The 18,770-nt window shown below is 42.6% G+C and overlaps 1 protein-coding gene and 1 long non-coding RNA gene across 13 annotated transcripts in view; one reads left to right on the top strand and one right to left on the bottom strand.

The window, feature by feature from the left end:
- The window catches only part of EVA1A (eva-1 homolog A, regulator of programmed cell death), a 52,173-nt gene extending 42,521 nt beyond the window's left edge, over window positions 1-9,652 (top strand). For all 3 annotated transcript variants that reach the window (XM_084901388.1, XM_084901387.1, XM_084901389.1), the window contains one exon: window positions 8,279-9,652. In XM_084901388.1, coding sequence (XP_084757514.1) covers window positions 8,279-8,655 — 377 coding nt within the window. In that variant the 3' untranslated portion in view covers window positions 8,656-9,652. The remainder of the gene's footprint in view (window positions 1-8,278) is intronic.
- LOC311631350 overlaps window positions 1-18,770 on the bottom strand; it is a 741,950-nt gene that overhangs the window by 39,459 nt on the left and 683,721 nt on the right. The window lies entirely within an intron of this gene.

Below are 18,770 nucleotides of genomic sequence, written 5' to 3'. Positions count from 1 at the left end.
GACTCGTGGATTTTGCCTTCAAATGTCTCACTGTTTATGTGGGGAAAATAGTGGTTACGTAACTAATTGTCATACAGCTACGTGAAGTGCCGCCTCGTTTGGAGGGGCTAATTAATCACACTCTTCCTCCCTTTCAGACTCAAAGGAGCAGGAAAAGCGTCAGACGGAATACAGTATCCCCGTCGGCAGCGGTTAGGCCAGATCAGAGAGTGAATGGGTCAGGGCTTCTGTCCAGTTCCCTTGAGTCTGAGGGCTGCAGGGCTGCAGGGCTGTCCCACTGCAGGGGAAGAAAAGTGAGTGGTGCCGAGACCGGTTTGGCCCAGTGGATAGAGCGTTGGTCTGCGGACTGAAAAGTCCCGGGTTCGATTCCGGTCAAGGCCATGTACCTTGGTTGCGGGCACATCCCCAGTAGGGGGCGTGCAGAAGGCAGCTGGTCGATGTTTCTCTCTCATCAATGTTTCTAACTCTATCTCTCTCCCTTCCTCTCTGTAAAAAATCAATAAAAATATATTTTTTTAAAAAGAAAAGAAGAGTGAGTGGTTGGGTCAGGAGGGTGGCCGGGCAGTGGGCAGGCCTCTTCTAGGGTGCTTTTTGCTGGAGGATGATGGGTGGAGGAAAAGGGAAGGGGTGTGTGTGTGTGTGTGTGTGTGAAAGAGGTGAAAGCAAAGGAGCATACACCAAGCTTGCCTATGGGACAGTGACTCTCCAGCACGCCTTCTTCCTGGGAAACAGCAGGCCAGGGATGGGAGGAGAAGGAAGAAGCTTCTCCAGCAATCCGGAGGGCAGCAGGGTGAGTGGGAGTCTTCACTCTTCTATGCGGAGGGGCAGAACCCCATTAAGAGACATCCTGTAATGCCATACAAGTTCAGAGAGGGGATTATGCTGAATACTCCCTGATTCCACACAGGCTCCCATTATGATCGTGAAGGCCTATTTTTAACACTTTTTTCTTTCTTTCCACGGAAGGGATTACAAGCTTCGGGGCCCTACAAGAAAGTTCAGGGAGGGAAATACATGTTCCACCTGCAGGGCCACCCGCAGACCTGGCCAGGGCCTGGTGCTGATCTCCGGCCCCGAGAGTCTGCAGGGCATGGTCTGGTCTGACCCTGGGGGTGCAAATGATATTAGCCCCAGGACCTCCGCCGAGAGCCTCTTCCTGCTCAGGAAAACAATGACCCTGCAGGAAGCAAGATATAGCAATACATTTATTTTTATTTATGGAGGGAAGACAACGACAATAGCCCTCCCCTCACAGCTTCCTGGGCCATTAACAGCTGTCTGGATCCGCTCAAGACCAGGGTAGGTCACTGGCCAAGAGGAAGTGACCTGGAGCGGAGAAGGGAAAAACACCACACGACAGAGCTACAGTTTTGATGTTGGCAGAAGAATGACGAAGGAAGACAAAACAGTTTATATTAGCTCTGAACATGCGCCCTGAGTCACCGCGCAGACCCGGTCCTCTGGGGTTGCTTTTCTCAAGCTTCTCTGGGAGTCCACGTCTGAGATTGCTGGAGGCAAAAGAGGATGTTTTCTGATCCGCTAGCAGGACAGGATGGACTAGTTAAGCTAGAGGGAGGACAGTGGCTTCCAAGGTTCAGTTTAGTAACCACCTTCAAAGTTAACCTTTGTAATAGGTGGGGTGAGGACAGGATATGAAAGAAGACATGAGACAGACTCCCAGAGATGAGAGGGTGGGATGAGAAAAGGAAGGAAGGAAAGTAGAGAGGTAAAGAGGGAGGAAAACAGATAGATTAGATAAATAGGTGGATGGGAGAGAGGAAGATAGAGATGATAGGTAGATAGAAGATAGATAGATAGATAGATAGATAGAGGAAGGAAAGAAGGAAAGGAGGGAGGGAGAGGGGATGGGAGGGAGGGAGGGAGGAAAGAAAGAAAACAGCCCTAGCTGGTTTGGCTCAGTAGATAGAGCATCAGCCTGCAGACTGAAGGATCCCAGGTTCAATTCCCAGTCAGGGCACATGCCTGTATTTGTGGGCTCCATCTCCAGTCGGGGGAGTGCAGGAGGCAGCTGATCATTAATTCTCTCTCATCATTGATGCTTCTATCTCTTCTTCTCCCTCTCTGAAATCAATAAAAAAATATTTTTTAAAAAGAAAGAAAACAGTGAGTTTTTTACTTAATGCCTCTCTTTGCCAGGATCTCGAATAATCCCTTTATGCTGGTCACCTGTTGTACCTTTAACCTTTACCACAATTCAGCAGGCTAGGCAGGTAGTGTTATTTTTGATTGAAAGATGAGGCTGAGCTGAGGCTTCAAATGCAGGTCTGCCTGGTGGGTTTCCACTCTGGTAAAAGCATCGGTTTGCAAATCTTTTCTAGAAAGCCCTCTCAGATCTCCATATCTTAGTTTCACTTTAAAAAAAAAAAAAAAAAAAAAAAAAATATATATATATATATATATATATATATATATATATATATTTTTTTTATTGGTTTTTTTCAGAGAGGAAGGGAGAGGGATAGAAAGTCAGAGACATCGATGAGAGAGAAACATCGATTTGCCACCTCTTGCACACCCCCTACCAGGGATGTGCCCGCAACCAAGGTACATGCCCTTGACCAGAATCAAACCCAGGACCCTTGAGTCCGCAGCTCTATCCACTGAGCCAAACCGGTTTCGGCTCAACTTTACTTTTTCACTCACTTTTGTGTTTTCAGAGATCCTTTGGTACTGGCACCAACGGGTCAGCTTCCCTGCTGGAATGTTAAGCTCCTCGAGGCAAGAGCTTTCTCAATCCTCCCAGTGCTTGCTGAATATCAACTGGGCAGAGCCAGTTTCAGCCTCCTTCATTGCATTCATTAATTTATTTTTATTGAAGTAGAATTGATATATAATATCGTGTAGATCCACAGTCACGAGGTGTTGATTTGATACATTTATATATTGCAAACGAGTCCCATCATCACATTAGCTAACACCTCTAGCCTGTCACACAGTTATTATCACTGTTTAATGCTAGAACAATTAAGGTCTGCTCTTAGGCAACTTTGAAGTCTGTAATACAGTGTTGTTAGTTATAATCACTGCACTATGCATTAGATCTCCAGAACTTACCTCCTAATTGCAGATTTGTACCCTTAAACGACATCTCCCAATTCCCCTGCCCCACGGCCCCTGGAAATCAGCATTCTACCCTGTTTTTATGAGCTTAACGTTTAATCCACGTATCAGTGTTTGATTTGCTAATTTATCTCAATTTTAGCATAATGCTCCCCAAATCCATTCATGTTGTTGCAAATGGCAGAATTTTTTCCTTTTTATGGCTGAATTTTCTTTCTTTATTCTTCTGCTGACCGACACTTAGGCTGTTTCTATTGTTGGTTGTTGTGAATCAGGGGTCCTCAAACTTTTTAAAGTGGGGGCCAGATCACGGTCCCTCAGAGAGCTGGAGGGCCGGACTATATGAACTACTAATCCCTACTGTAACACCTTGGCTGCGCTCACTGCCCAAAAAACCTGGCGGGCAGGATCAGACTCCCCTGGGGGCTGCATGTGGCCCGCGGGCCGTCGTTTGAAGACCCCTGTTGTGAATTTTGCTGCCATGAATATGGGAATGCAGGTGTCTCTGTGAGATAGCGATTTCCTCTCCTTTGTCCTTGATCATCTTAATAGACGTAGAAAAATCTTTTCACAAACTACAGCATCTTTTGATGGTAAAATCCTTAACAAATAGGGTATAAAAGGAACACACCACAATATAATCCTATATAATAAAGAGCTAATATGCTAATTAGATGGAGCAGCAGGACAGACAATCTTCTAGACGAAGTCAGGACTGCAAGGGGCTGCCAGGGCTGAGCCCCCTGCATGAATTTCATTCATGGGACCTTTAGTAAAATCATAAATGCCAAGCCCTCAGCTAACATCATCTGCATTAGGAAAAGCTTTGAATGCATTCAAAAGTTCTACCCTTTCACTTCCCTCTTTATACTTTTGCTGTCACAATTTACCTCTTTTTATATTGTATATTTTTAACAGATTATAGTAATTGAGTTACTTTTATTACTCTTTTCCTTTAACTTTTATCTTATAGTTAAGTGGCTAACACACTATCCTATTACAGAACTAGAATTTTCTAAGTCTCACTGTATATTTACCTTTACCAGTGTGTTATATACTTTCATATGTTTTTATGTCACTAATTAGCATTTTAAAATTTCAGCTTGAAGAACTTTCAGCATTTCTTGTGATGAAGTCCCTCAGCTTTTGTTTCTCTGGAAAAAGTATTTCTCTTTCAGATCTGGATAGTTTTTCCAGATAGAGTATTCTTGGCTGACAACTATTTCCTTTTAACACTCTGAAAATATCATTCTACTTTCCTAGCTTGTAGGGTTTCTGCTGAGAAATCTGTGGGAAGCCTAATGGGGGTTCCTTTGAAGGTTACAATATTTTCTCGGCTGCTTTCAGGATTCTTTCTTTTTCTTTGATTTTTGACAGTTTCATTATAGTGTATCTTGGAGAAGGTCTTTTTGTGTTGAGGTAGAAGGTGATCTATTAGCTTTGGGAACTTGGATGTCTGAGGCTCTCCCCAGGTTTGGAAAGTTCTCAGCTACTACTTCTTTAAATAAACTTCCTGACTGCTTCATCCTCTTTTTTCTTTCTGGAACATAAATCATGTTAATATTTATAAGATTGAATCCCATAGATCATGTAGGCTTTCTTTACTGTTTTACATCCTCCCTCTCCCCATCCTCCATTCACCTCTAATTTGGTTATTTCAAGGTTTCTATCATCTAGGTTACTTATTTTGTCTTCCATTTGATTTACTCTGCTGCAGATTCCCTGTATTGATTTTTTCCCAATCATTGAATTTTTCAGCTCCAGAATTTCTGTTTGGTTCTTTTCTATAGTTTCTATCTCTTTGATAAACTTTTCATTTTGTTCATGTATTTTCTTTTCCTGATTTTGTTTAATTGTCTTTTGTGTTTGTCTCTCACTGTTTCATCAAAATACAATAGCTATTAAATTTTTTTATCCACTAGATTGCAAGATTCTATGTTTTGAGCTCAGTTATTTGGAAGATTATTATCTTTTGGTGATGACGTGTTTTATTTATTTTTCATGTTCCTTAGTTTTGCATTGCTGATTTTGCCTTTGATGTAGTGGACACCTCCTCAAATCTTTACCAGTTGTCTTCACATGGGGTACACTGTTTGTTGATCCTGTTATATCCGGGATACTCTCTGACCTTGTATTTATATACCTGTTCTGCACTTCTTGCTTCTTGTAACAAAATTCTTTTTTAATCTTTTATATATATATAATTGATTTTTTTACAGAGAGGAAGGGAGAGAGATAGTCAGAAACATTGATGAGAGAGTCATCAATCAGCTGCCTCTTGCACGCCCCCTACTGGGGATGTGCCCACAACCAAGGTACATGCCCTTGACTGGAATCGAACCCTGGGACCCTTCAGTCCGCAGGCTCAGTGGCTCTATCCACTGAGCCAAACCGGTTTCGGCTTGTAAGAAAATTCTTAAGTTTTATGTCATTTCTGCTTTTTACAACTCACCTGGCTGGTTTCTGGAAACCCTTCTTTTATTTTCCAGAAGGTGGTGCTATAGATCAAGTTTCTCTATTGACTATGTTTTCTACATTATTATCTACTCTACTCTTTGATTTTTATTTATTCTATTTACATTCCTATCATTTGGTGGGGATTTCAGAGAGAAGGGATAATAAAGACGTATGTTTAATATGCTGTGTTTAGATTGATAGAATCTTTTTGGGTACAGTTTAAAAAGCATAAAACTTTGAAATGCTTATGTGCTTTGATGCAACTATTTCTAGATAACTAACCTGTAGAATAATAATTCTTGAACATAAGGAGATGTATACAAAGATGCTGACTCTAGCATTGATCATAACAGTGAAAAATCTGAAACAATAAGAAAATGATTGCATAAACAACATTATTGCAACAAGGAAAAAGAATGCTGCGTTGGTGGGGTAGCACAGTTGGTTTGAGAGTTGTCCCATACACCAAAGGTTCAATCCCTGGCAGGGCATGTACTTGAGGCAACCGATTGATATTTCTTCTCACATTGATTTCTCTCTTCCATCCTCTCTCTCTAAAATCAATACACATATCCTAGGGTGAGGATGAAAAATAAAGTTTAAAAAAATGCTGTTTATTTGTCTGGAAATCTCTATAAGAAACATTCTTAAATTTAGAAAACAATGTATATTTTAATTCATAATTACCAGTGAATATAGATTATGGAAAACTTATTTACTGGTGTCAGTTGTAGGTCCTGTCAGATTGACCAAGCCCTCTGACTCAAGGCCAGGCATGTCCCATGTTCTCATACTTACCTACAAAGGGAAAGCTGTTCACCCAAAGGCTCTCATTCGGTTGAGCACATCATATAGGGATCATCACTGGACACATTAAGCCTATTGCTTATCTATAGGATGATTATTTTATTTTCTTTTTTCTTTTTTTTTTTTTAAATTTATCCCCGAAGGGGGTGCATCGTTTCCGGAGGTACTGCAATACCGGGTCGATGCATGGAGTGGACGGAGCAAACTCCTATTCCATCTCCCAGCTTCAAAAATCCATTTAATATATTGTCCTTGGATAGAGGACATATCAGATATTAAACTGATAAGAACAGATACTGCACTTGATCTTAGCCAAAAGGCCGAGAAACGATATAAGATGATTATTTTCTTCTCTCACCAAGGAAGGACTCAAATTCCTCCTCTGCAAATTAACCTGTTGAGGTCATTCCAAAATGACTACACTAGCTTCCAATACATGATAGTATAAATTATCTATTACTGCATGGAAAATGACCTCAAAACTTAATGACTTAAAACAACATACATTTACTATCTCTCAGAGTCTGTGGGTCAGGGATCTGGGTTTGGTTTAGCGGATTCTCTGGTTCAAGGTCTCCCACCAGGTTGCTTTCAAGGCCAGGGCTGTGGCCACCTCAAGACTCCACCAGGGGATTCACTTCTAAGCTCACTGACATGGCTGTTAACATGATTCGGTTCATTGCAGACTGTTGGCCAGGGTCTAAGCTTAGTTCCTTGCTTTGTGGGCTTTTGTAGGGCAGCTTGCAACATGGCAATTGGCTTCATCAGATTGAGCAACTAAGAAAAAGCCAGAGAAAGAGCACAAGCAAATTGGAAGTTAGTCTATGTCACCTAATCTTAGATTCATCCATCATGTTTGCTATGTTCTATTTATTAGAAGTAAGACCCTGGGTCTAGCCCACTAGGTCCAGCCCTCAAAGGGAGGTACTTGCATAAGAGTGTAAGACCAACAGGTAGGGGGTATCTTGGAAGCTGCCTACACTTGTTGACAAAGCCTGTGATACTATATTTAGAATAAACAAGATAGTTTGGCCTTGCCTTTATTTATAAATTAGAGGCCTGGCTCACAAAATTTGTGCGGGGGGGTGGGGGTGGGGGGAGGAGTGGGGGAGATGGGGGGTGGGGGTGTGTGTGTCCCTCAGCCCAGCCTGCACCTTCTCCAATGTGGGACCCCTCTGGGGATGTCTGACTGCCGGTGGGATTGGGCCTAAACCGGCAGTCAGATATCCCTCTCACAATTCAGGACTACTGGCTCCTAACCTCTTCACTGCCTGCCTGCCTGACTGCCCCTAACCACTTCTGCCTGCCAACCTTATTGCCCACTAACTGCTCCCCTGCCAGCCTGACTGACACCTAACTGTTCCCCTGCTGGCCAGTTCGCCCCCAACTGCCCTCCCCTGCCAGCCATCTCGTGGCAGCCATCTTGTGACACAGTGGGGTGGCAATCTTTAGATTTGTCATCATAAAGAAGGAGGAGGAGGGGGTGGGGGAAGAAAGAGGGGAAGGATGAAGGAGGGGGAGAAGAAAGAAGAAAGAAGCCCCCAAAATGTGATTAATAGGTTATTCAGGAAGTTGTAGGAGTAAATTCAAAGGCAAACATTTTTCTAGTATAAGCCAAAATAAGCTTTAAAGTAGTACACCTCTTCATGAAATGATATCTAAGCTTGCTTATCATGGTGTTCGATATTTTTATTTCCTTTAACCTTTTGAAATAATTTCAACTTTAAAGTTGCAAGAACAGGAAAAGAATCTCATACACTCTTTACCCAGATTCATCCTTGGGGGGATAATTATATTTTGAATGCCTTGTGCATTTGGTCACGTGGGAAGGCAATCTTTGTACCTCTACAGGCTTTGGCGCCTGGCGAGAGGTGTCCAAGGCGGGCTGGAGCGGCCACCGCTCCAATGCTCTCTCTCCTCTCTCCTCCCGCAGAAAACCCTGAGCGAGCGGCCCTGTACTTCGTGTCGGGCGTGTGCATCGGGCTGGTCCTCACCCTGGCTGCCCTGGTGGTGAGGCTGTCCTGCCGCGCGGACTGCCAGCGGCGGCCCCGTGCCCGGAAGAAGTTCCTGCCGGACCAGGAGAGCAGCAGTGACAGCAGCGACAGCAGCGACAGCGAGGCCGGCAGCTCGGACATCTCGGTCCGGAGGCACCGCCGCTTCGAGAGGACTTTGAACAAGAACGTCTTCACGTCAGCGGAGGAGCTGGAGCGCGCGCAGCGGCTGGAGGAGCGGGAGCGCATCATCAGGGAGATCTGGATGAACGGGCAGCCCGAGGTGCCGGGGACCCGCAGCCTGAACCGCTACTACTAGGGTCCGTGCAGGCCCCGCACCGCAGGGAGCAGGACCCCGCACCGCAGGGAGGAGGGGAGCGGGGCTGCAGGGAGGGTGGGCGCAGCGCTGAACGCAGTTGTGCTAAGGGGTCCCTCGGACCTCGGAGACAAGCAGGGCACCCCCACTTTCGAGCCAGGAGGACCGCTTCCTCTTTTTGACTAAAATGTATGGCGACGTAGAAAACCCAAGTCGGTCCCTCCACGTCTCCGGGTCTTGGAATGGTGCTGAAAATCCCTCTCCAACAACGTGGATGGAGGTTAGAGAACCAGGACCGTGGTTTCTTCTTGATGTCGGAGGATCCCACAAGTTCCCGCAGACTTCATTGCCGCGTGTTCTTCCTTTAGGAAAGGAAAGCTGTGCCTAGCGCCAGGGCTAGGGGCTGCAGGGTGAAGGTGGCCCGGCCAGTAGACGCAGTTTTTTCTAAGTGACTCCATGCCGTGGAGGGATTCTGATGCCGATAGCATGAGCCATGCTCGTTATTTAAGGCTGATTTTTTTTAAAAAAAAAAAACCTGTGTTGCAATTGCAACCTCGTCCATTTTAACTGGCACCTCAGGGATTAAAATCCTATATTTTAGTATAGTTTCCACTTCATTCATGAAAATGAATAGAATTAATGTATTATGTGGGGGATGTGTCAGTGAACTAGACAAATGTCAGTAACCTCAAAGGATGAAGGGTTCTATTTTAAATAGTTTATAAAAGATATATATTAACATGGGTATTTTGAAAATGCTGCATAAGAATAAAAGCTGTGCCCCCCCCCCCCCCTTTTTTTGGAGAGCGGAAAATTTTGTTACGACTTTAGATAATCATGATTTTAAACATGTTGTTATATAAAAACAAAACAAAACAAAAACAAAAAAAACATCACCCCACAAGTTTGGATTTCCAAGAAAAGAATTGAAATGGGAGGTGAGGAATAAAGCCAAAATTAGGATGGGAGAAAAAAAAAAATAAATGTTACATAAAATCTTCTTTGGTTTCATGCCTGTCTCTGTGGTTACCTTCAGTGGCATCCCTTTTGTCAGATAACTGGAGGATTGGTAGAAATGGAGAAACTGGAACATGGGCCAGTGGCCCCTGGGTGACTAGGAGCTTTTCATTTTTGTTGGTTATGTGTTAAAGTTACAGTCCCGTTGACTCATTGTGAGGCAGACAGAGAACTAGGAGAATTACCTAATGGCGATCCCCCCCGGAGAGAAGTTGGCAGGGAAGGAAGAGAAAGCACCTCCACCAGCCTGATAGAGTCGTGCATTCTGTCCCTTGTTCCCTTCTCTTGAAGCATCCAGACAGACAGTGGGTCCCACAGTCTGGATGCTTCAGAGCCTTCCTACCCTCCGTTGGCTTCATCACCATGCCTGAGAGGACGGACTGGAGACTCCTCTGCTGGGAGAAATGGAGAAACTGGGAAATGGAGCAATGGCCCTTGCTGAACGAGGTGTCTCTGAGGTCTCCACTACTTTAGCAACTGCTCTCTTGAGACAGGGGCTTGAAGGCTTGGAGGGCTGTCTTTGAAGTGAACGATCACAATTCTCTGTTTGACAAGGGGGCCATACAGTGTGCTTGAAGTCCTCAGTGGCTGGCCCAATTATTTCATTGGGGGAAGGGGGCTCCATTGGCTAGTAACAACTACCAAAATTAGCATCTCTGAGTCTGGGCCCCAACCTTGTGGTTTCAGTCCCTGGACAGCAGCGCAGGAACCATCCCACTCCCCTGGGCTTCAGGTGAACAGATCGATCTTCGCCTCTGGCTCTTAGGAAAATGGAACAATGGGGAGCTGCTGCCATCCCCTGGATGCACCCAAAGCTGGCAATGGGGAGGGATACGGCCCTTGTAAAGCAGCGGCTACTGGGACGGCCATGGTGGAGGTGTATGGGGAGACTCTGGGGCACCTGGCCTTCCCAGTTCTCCAATATCCTGATGCCTTTCTACCAAGGTCATGAGGTTTCCGTTTTTAGGGTGTTGGGGGCTTTGATTGGGGGAAATGCACTATGTAGCACTTCCACTGCTTTACTTCTAGATGCCAGGATTCCAGCTTTTCAGCCAAAGACAGGGAAACCTCCACTGTTACCTTGCCTGTCTTGACAGAAGCAGTTTTATAATGTAGGTCTGTCATTCACTCCTGGTTTCAGTTTCTATATTAGGACACTTTAATTTGCAAAAAAAAAAAAAAAAAAAAAAAGATACCTAACAGCATTTGTTGATTTACATAACCAGGAAGGGATCTGGCTTCAGGGATGATTTGGTCTTAAGGCTCGAATGTTATCAAAAAGGTTAGTCTTTCTCAGCTCTCAGCTCTGCTTCTCTCGGTTGCTGATCTCATTTTCTTCCACTTCAGATGAAACTATAACGTGTGTACAGTATTCTGTGTTGGATTGCTTGCTACTGAGCAAGCTCCCACACAGCTCACATAGTGTGTGTCTGTGTGTGTGTGTGTGTGTGTGTGTGTGTGTGTGTGTGTGTGAGAGAGAGAGAGAGAGAGAGAGAGAGAGAGAGAGAGAGAGAGGAGGAGAGATTCACCATTTACTTAGTTGAGAAGTCAGCACGAAAGGGATGTTTTCAGTGCAGCTTCCCTGATTGTCTTCCATGATTCCACAGAGGAGCACTGGCTGACAGTTCAGCATCTGAGAAGACGTGAGGAAGTGTGGGTGCCTTAGAAAGCTCCCACCAATTTCCCTTAAGAGCCTCTTCTTGTGCTGCAAGGTGCAAGTGGTCATTATCAGCTCATGGCACGTGGAAACCCACCCAGCTGAACCTTCACCATTGGCAGGGAGCATCCCATAGGCACTTCTGGGTTTATTAACATCATTCCAATACAAGGAAATAAAAGAAAGAAACATCCTGCTTCAAGATTCAAAGTTAAAATCACAGGGAAGGACTACTTGGCCTATCTTTTGTAGTGTGGCCATCCGTGGACCAACCACTGTGGCCCAGCAGATGGGTCTGTCTAAGGAGAGAGTAGAGATAAGGTGTTGGGCAGACACTAGCAATAGCCATTGCACCACCCTTTCCTTTCTTTCTTGGCTCTCCTACTATCTCTCTTGATTTTTTAAAATCTTTCTTTTAATTCTTTATTCTTCGAAGTATTACACATAATATTACAAAAGTCTCCTTTCCCCCCCAGTGACCTCTCTTCGGCCACCCCTTCTCCTGCACATGCCCTCCCCCAGTGTCTGTGTCCATTGGTTATGTTTATATGCATGCATACAAGTCTTTTTACCACTACCACTACCACTCCCTCCTGCCCCCCCCCCCCCCCCCCCGATTTCCCTCTGAGGTTTGACAGTCTGTTTCATGCTTCTTGTCTCTGGATCTATTTATATTCATAAAAAGATGGAACACTTCACAAATTTGCGTGTCATCCTTTCGCAGGGGCCATGCTAATCTCTGTATTGTTCCAATTTTAGTATATGTGCTGCTAAAGTGAGCACTTTTTAAAATCTTTCTTACTGTTATCCCCTTTTCTTACCCTCTTCAATATGGGTCTGTACTTCTAGCCTTGACCCTCTAATTTTCTCATTCCAAATATCCCAAGACATCTCATAGATTGCAGTGGCTCTCACAACATCCTACATGCTGATGATTTGCAAAGTCCTTCTCCAGTCCTGGCTAAGTTTCAGGTACATATAGCCCACTGGTCCTCAAATGGCTATAATAGGAGATAGCTGTCCTTCAATATTGGCAATGCCAGATATTTTGGTTGTCACAAGTGCGTTGGTGGGTTGGATGCATTTGTTATCTTGTAGGTAGAGGGCAAGGATGCTGCTAACCATCCTATAATGCTGAACCCAGCCTTCCAACCATTCCATCAAAGCCCCAGCCTGTGAGTGAAAAAATCTCCTTATGATTCCTTCCAGCCATATGTTTCTTCCAAACTAAAGCCCCAGATGTGGTAGAGTAGACTTAAGCATTTCTGCTGAGCCCCGTCCAGTATCTTGGCCTGCAGAATCCATGAGCATAATAAATCGGTGGTTGTTTTATGCCACTAAGTTTCGAAGTAGTTTGCCATGCAATATATGACTGGACAATTCTCCAAACTGCACTCACCTTCTCCAAGACCTACTGCTCTATCCATATTTTTATAGGTTTATGTTTCTATGTCAGTTATGACAAGACAAGTTGTAAAGTTACCCAAGTCAGAAGTCTGGGACTGATTCCAGTCTCTTCTATTTTAACCTTCACATATAACCAATTAGCAAATTTTCCCAATTTTAAGTTATTTGTATTTCTTGCATCAATTATTTCTTTACAGTCTAATTCAGACCCTTATTATTTCCTGCCTGGACACTTGTAAAAACTTCTAAACTGTTCTCTGAGTCTTGTCTCCTTCCATATCACCCTGAATATAGATACCAAAGTGATCTCTATTAAATGTGTCGCTGCCCATGTGCCCATCCCTTCCCCACCCAACTTTCTTCCTGTTGTTTATTGAAACTCTTCAAATGCCTCTAAATAACATGCCAGCTCCCCACGTTTCATCTCCTGCTCCTCCTTCCTGCCCATTCATTCCACTCTAATCATATTGAATTGCTTTTTCCTGTCCATTTCTTTCACTCTAATAATATTGAATTGCTTATAGCAACTCCAATAATATTGAATTGCTTCTTCCACACAGAATGATCTAGTCTGATCATTGTTTTGCCTAAAACACCTTCCCCCAATCTATTTCTCCCACTCTTCTACCCATCATCAAGATTCAGCATGAGTCTCATCTACCAGGGAGACACATCCACGCCTTCTCCAAGCAGAGCTAGTCTCATCCTCTAAGTTTCCATGTATTGTGCTTGTTATGATCATTGCTCTTATCACCTTATTGTGAAATTATCCCTCTGTGCTTCAAAGGCAGGGACTCTGTCTTATTCTCTTGGGTCCCAGTAGGATACAAAGAGCCTGCCACATCATATGCTTTCAGCAATTACTTATTGAACTGTAGTAAAGCCTTGATGTATTCACCAAACACTATTTCCTCTGCCTCCTGGCCACATCGATGGGCTGCATTTCCCAGTCTCTCTTGTAGTTAGCTGTGGCCATGTGACCAGATCTGCCCAATGGATTACAGCAGTCTTCCCTAAGTGACACTTATTGCTTTCTCTACAGTTAATTAATCATTCCCTTGTGTCTTTCAACTTTAGATTCTCCCATCAATTCTTCTACATCAATTCGTATGTGACCATGTGGTATGCCTATCATTGTACTTTTCAAGTTCGGTTCAGCATTGAGAGCTGTACAAAGTTCTTACAGGTTCATAAGGGTTGGATGTTCCTTCTTGAAATTACAGTGGCTGTTCTTAACCTTATTGATGATCAATTTTCTAGTTCCTCTGGCTTGAGGAAGTAAAGGGAATGTTTTAAAGCTTAACCATTGGGAGTGTGCCTCTTGTTCCTCCAAAGTAGTCACATCATTTATCCTTTTTATTCCTACTTTCAAGATCGTCTTACTTTCACTTGATCTGAGGCACTTGACCCTCAGATGCATTTAAAATCTCCTTTGTATTGGAAAAAAACATCATTCAATCAGTGCAAGAGGGACCTGCCAGATGCAAATCTCTTTTCCTGGCCATCTTTCCTTCTTGTTTTCTTTCCTTCAGAAGTAGGAAGAGAACTGGGACTAACAGTGACAAAAAAAAAAAAAAAAAAAAAAAAAAAAAAAAAAAAAAAGTGACTTGCACTTCCAACTCCCATTTGAGAAACACAAGGAACTCAGAGGCACTAAGAAGAAAGATTTATCTGGGCCTAAAGCCAGGCCCCATACTGGGGAGTCCATTCAGACTCAGAATTGCACAACCAGCTCCACATAGTCAAAAAGATGTGGCGATGAGCTAAAGATTTTCCTTTGTACTCCTGTTAATTTACATTTTTTTCATAGTTTCTGGTCTTTTTGTGCAGAGTACCTGATATCTTATACCATGTTATGACACCAAGCCTTATGTATGTCTTTTAATGGAAAAACTGTTTCCACTCCATGCAATAGCTGTATATTTGTGAGTGAATTCCTTGAATGGGAAGAATGCATTTCTGAATGAGGAACTTTGGAAAAAAAGGAGAGATGCATGAACAGAAATTTATTTTCTCTTTATGATGTTACAGTTACTTTGCAGAATTAGATTTTTGCATATTCAGGACTCAAGAGGCAGTTCCTGTTATTTGAGATATTTCTCCAAGTGAGTAATTCATCAATATGTTTGGCCATCCCCAGCAGTTTAAAGTAAAGGAGATTTGAATGACATGAGCTTCTAAGAAAATATTTTATAAGAGACTAGAATTTGGCAAACTAGTCTATGGGCCAAATCCAGCCCACCACCTGTTTAGATGCCACGTGCAAGCTAAGAATGGTTTTTATATCTTAGAATAATTACATTTCAAATGGTTATACAAGTACCGACATAATAGCTTCGATTTTGCCTCAGGGCCCACAAAGCCTAAAATTTTTACTGTCTGTCCCTTTAGGGGAAAACTTTATTGATACCTGTTATAGAGTAATGGCCTGGAAATATCAACAGAGAACAGGATTAGTGCAGAATTCTATCCTCCCCCCGCCCCCACAACTGTGGTTGGCTGAATGATGACCATAAAAATTGAAACCTGTGAATAGAGTACCTTACATGGCAAAAGAAACTTTACAGATGTGATTAAATTAAGGATATATATATTTTTGAAAATATGTTTTTATTGATTTCAGAGAAAGAGAGTTAGAAACTCAATGATGAGAGTGAATCATCCATGGGCTATCTCCTTCATGCCCCTACTGGGAATCAAGCCTGCAACCTGGGCATGTGCCCCAACCTCCTGGTTCAATGCTCAACCACTGAGCCATACTGGATGAGATAAATTAAGAATCCTGAGATGTGAGATTATTTTGGATTATCTGGGTGAGCCCAATGTAATCACAAGGGTCCTTAGAAGAGGGAAGCAGAAGGGTCAGAATCAAACAGGATATATGATGACAGAAGAAGAGGTTTCAGTGATGCAGCCATAAGGCAAGGAAGGCTAGTAGCGTTGGAAGAAGCAAGGAAACAAAGTGTCCCCTGGAATCTCTAGAGGGAAGCAGCTCTGTCGACACCTTGATGTTAGCCGCATAAAATTCATTTTGGACTTCTGAACTCCAGAACTATAAGATAGTAAATCTGTGTTGTTTTAAGCCACTAAAGTGTGTGTTAATTTATTATAGCAGCCATAGGAAACCTATACATTTATCAGCCCTGCGCTCCTTAGCTTGTAGAAGAATCATAGACTTCACCTTAAAGTCTCCCAAAATATAGTGAGTTCCTATAGGCAAGCTGGGTAAGAGGAAGAGGTCAAGTTGTGAGAGGAAGTTTAGAGTGTAGGATATTAGGACATGTAGCTAAACTAACTGAGACGGATGTGTTAGAAAGCATTTGGAAAAGGCACCCAAGGACTAGTTGTAATCCCTTAGGGAAGGAAGAACTGCCCAAGGAATGTGGCTGAAAGTCAACAGGGGGAGGGGTGAGGAGGGAAGAGAAAGGGCTAAATGACTGAGGAGTTGGAGGATGAGACATAGTTGCAGTAACTAGAGTCAGGTTTCAAATGGACTCCACCCAGGTGTCTATCTGAACTTAGTGATATCTCCAGTGGAAAAAGAAGAGAGGAAGAATACCTTTATAGTAGTTATAAGGGTGTGCTTTTGCCAGCCATATAAAACCGGTGAATTCTCTTCCAATCAGAATATTTATTTCCACCTGCCTCTTACATTCAGATGAATTTTCATCCCTCCAACTAAGAATCCATCTGTTCATTGTATTTTTTGTCATTTGCATACTGTGGTATCCTTGGCAACCATTTGTTTGTTGCAGATACAACCCTTAGAGTTCAAAATTATGACCTTATTCCAGAAACTATTCACCAAACAGAACAATATCTCTTAAGAACATTTCTCAGATTATGTCCTGCAGATCCCTAATTACCATTCCCTGGGATCAGGAGTCCACAGAACACAGTTGGGGAAATACCTTCTTAAATCATTAAATCATGCAAAACACAGATTGAAACTGAAATTTGGAGTGAGTTCCTGCTTGTGTTCCAGACCTTGGAATTCCTGAGGCTTTTTCAGAAATTGTGGTCTGCAACAGATCCCGCAATTCAAATTATTTATGAACAATGTGAATTTAAAAGCATGAAAATACCAAGATACTTTTGGAGGTTCTCTCCAAATATCTGAGTCAGTTTCAAACTTTCTGAACCAACTCGCATGTGGGTACAAGGATCCACAATGTCCCTTTTCCCAAGATGCCTGCAGGCCACAACCACCAGTTCCTTTTAGGTGGCGGGACCATAGGCAAGACTTCTCTAGGGACCAGGAAGGCAGCAGGTGCTGCAACGTTGCCCCTTTGTCTAACTCTGAAAGTGTGAAGGATTGTAAGAATGCCAGTGTTTCCTGATTGGATATGAAATAGAATCCCATGAATCAACCTTGACATACTCAAGTAGAGAGATAGGCAATTTGTCAATTGAGTTTAACTGCTTTCTGTCCCTGGTACGTGAGGGGTATTTGACAGGTAATTTCTTATTTAACTGTCTGCCTCCTCCAGTAGATTATAAATTCTATGATGTCAATAAATTATCAAAGTCCTTTATAGATATACAAGATGTTCTCAGATGTGAGAGACTCTGGCTTAAAAGGGTAGGGTTTAGGCAGAAGATTTTTGCTATAGTTTTGTTACAGAATCTAGAAGATCTGACAACTGATTAAATGTTGATGGATGGGAGACAATGGAGAGAAAGAGGAAGTCAAAGAGAAATGAAGTTGTTGAAGTCTAAATTATTTAAACCTGTGATATCATTAAAATATTAGTAAGATCAATAACACTTGAGGATAGTTTCATTTAAAATATTTTTCAAAGCCCTCAGAAACTACTGATTGGTAATAATACACTTTTTGATTTATTAAAAAACATTTAACATTTCCACACTTTAGTTATGTGATTGGATACAGGATGGCCAGTTTCAAGTTAGCCCAATGAAATTCAACTATAAGTTTACTAAGGTAGTGAAAGTAGAGCCTGACTTAGAACAAAGAAGTCAACATGTGCACACACACACAAACAAGATAGGGGATGTGGGTGAAAAGGGTTGAGGAGAGAGAAAAGAAGGGGAAGAGTGGGAGGTAAAGAAGAGAGTCAATTTTATACAACACCATTTGAGTTTCTAGATTGAGCTCAGGGCTCTTGCGGTTACAGAGGCAAATATTCCTCATTGCCCACTTAAGCTACTTTAAGTTAGATTTTTCACTTGCAATACAAAAGATTAGGTAAATACAGTGGTGATGTGTTTGACTTTAAATATATAGAATCTCAGTTTCCAGAATGATATTTTGGTGTACTGTAACTTAGGAGAGAAGTTATAACCAAGGATAAATATTTGAGAGCCATTTGCATGAAAATGGTATTAAATCTCTGTTAGAGACTGAGGTCCACAAGAGGAAGGATGTGGAGAATAAAGAGCAGGATAGTGCTTAGTCATAGGAACTGGCAGAGGCCACTGGAGAGAAGAAAAAAATGATCCTCAGGGTTAAGTAGACGTCAAATAGAATGAAGACTGACACTGGGTGGCAACTGGAAGTCACTGGCTGTCACGGAGGCGGTGATTTGTAGTCATGGTCTTAAGATGACTTGAATCTCCCCTTCTATAGCACTTTATTGTCCATTGGCATTTGTATAAGACTTAAATAAGACATTATATTCTTATCAATCTTTAAAGCTTTATATCTGACATCCGGTAGGTCCTCCATAAATGAATTAATAAAATGTAGCTGTATGCACAGAATGTTTTACTTGTGAAAATGGATTTTGTCAGGGAAAACATGCTACTTACAATGTGCTTTGGGTTGAGATCTGAGAATATGCCTCTGGCATAACAACATCTATGATTTAAGACCAGTAGTCAGGATTAATCAGCCGAGGTAAGTGGTGTGAACAGGTCAAAAAACACTTGAGAGTTGAATTATAAACTCAGACATACAAAATAAGCATTGTGAAGGAATGGGTATATTTTGTATTTATGACAAAAGAAGGGAGAAGACAATCAGTCCTGCATCTTTAAGCTCTGAACAAGGATGAGTACTGTAAAAGCTGGTACC

Source organism: Pipistrellus hanaki (genome assembly GCF_964339955.1).
Source record: "Pipistrellus hanaki genome assembly, chromosome: 12".
NCBI lineage: Eukaryota > Metazoa > Chordata > Mammalia > Chiroptera > Vespertilionidae > Pipistrellus > Pipistrellus hanaki.
This window is presented reverse-complemented; position numbering and strand designations above follow the sequence as displayed.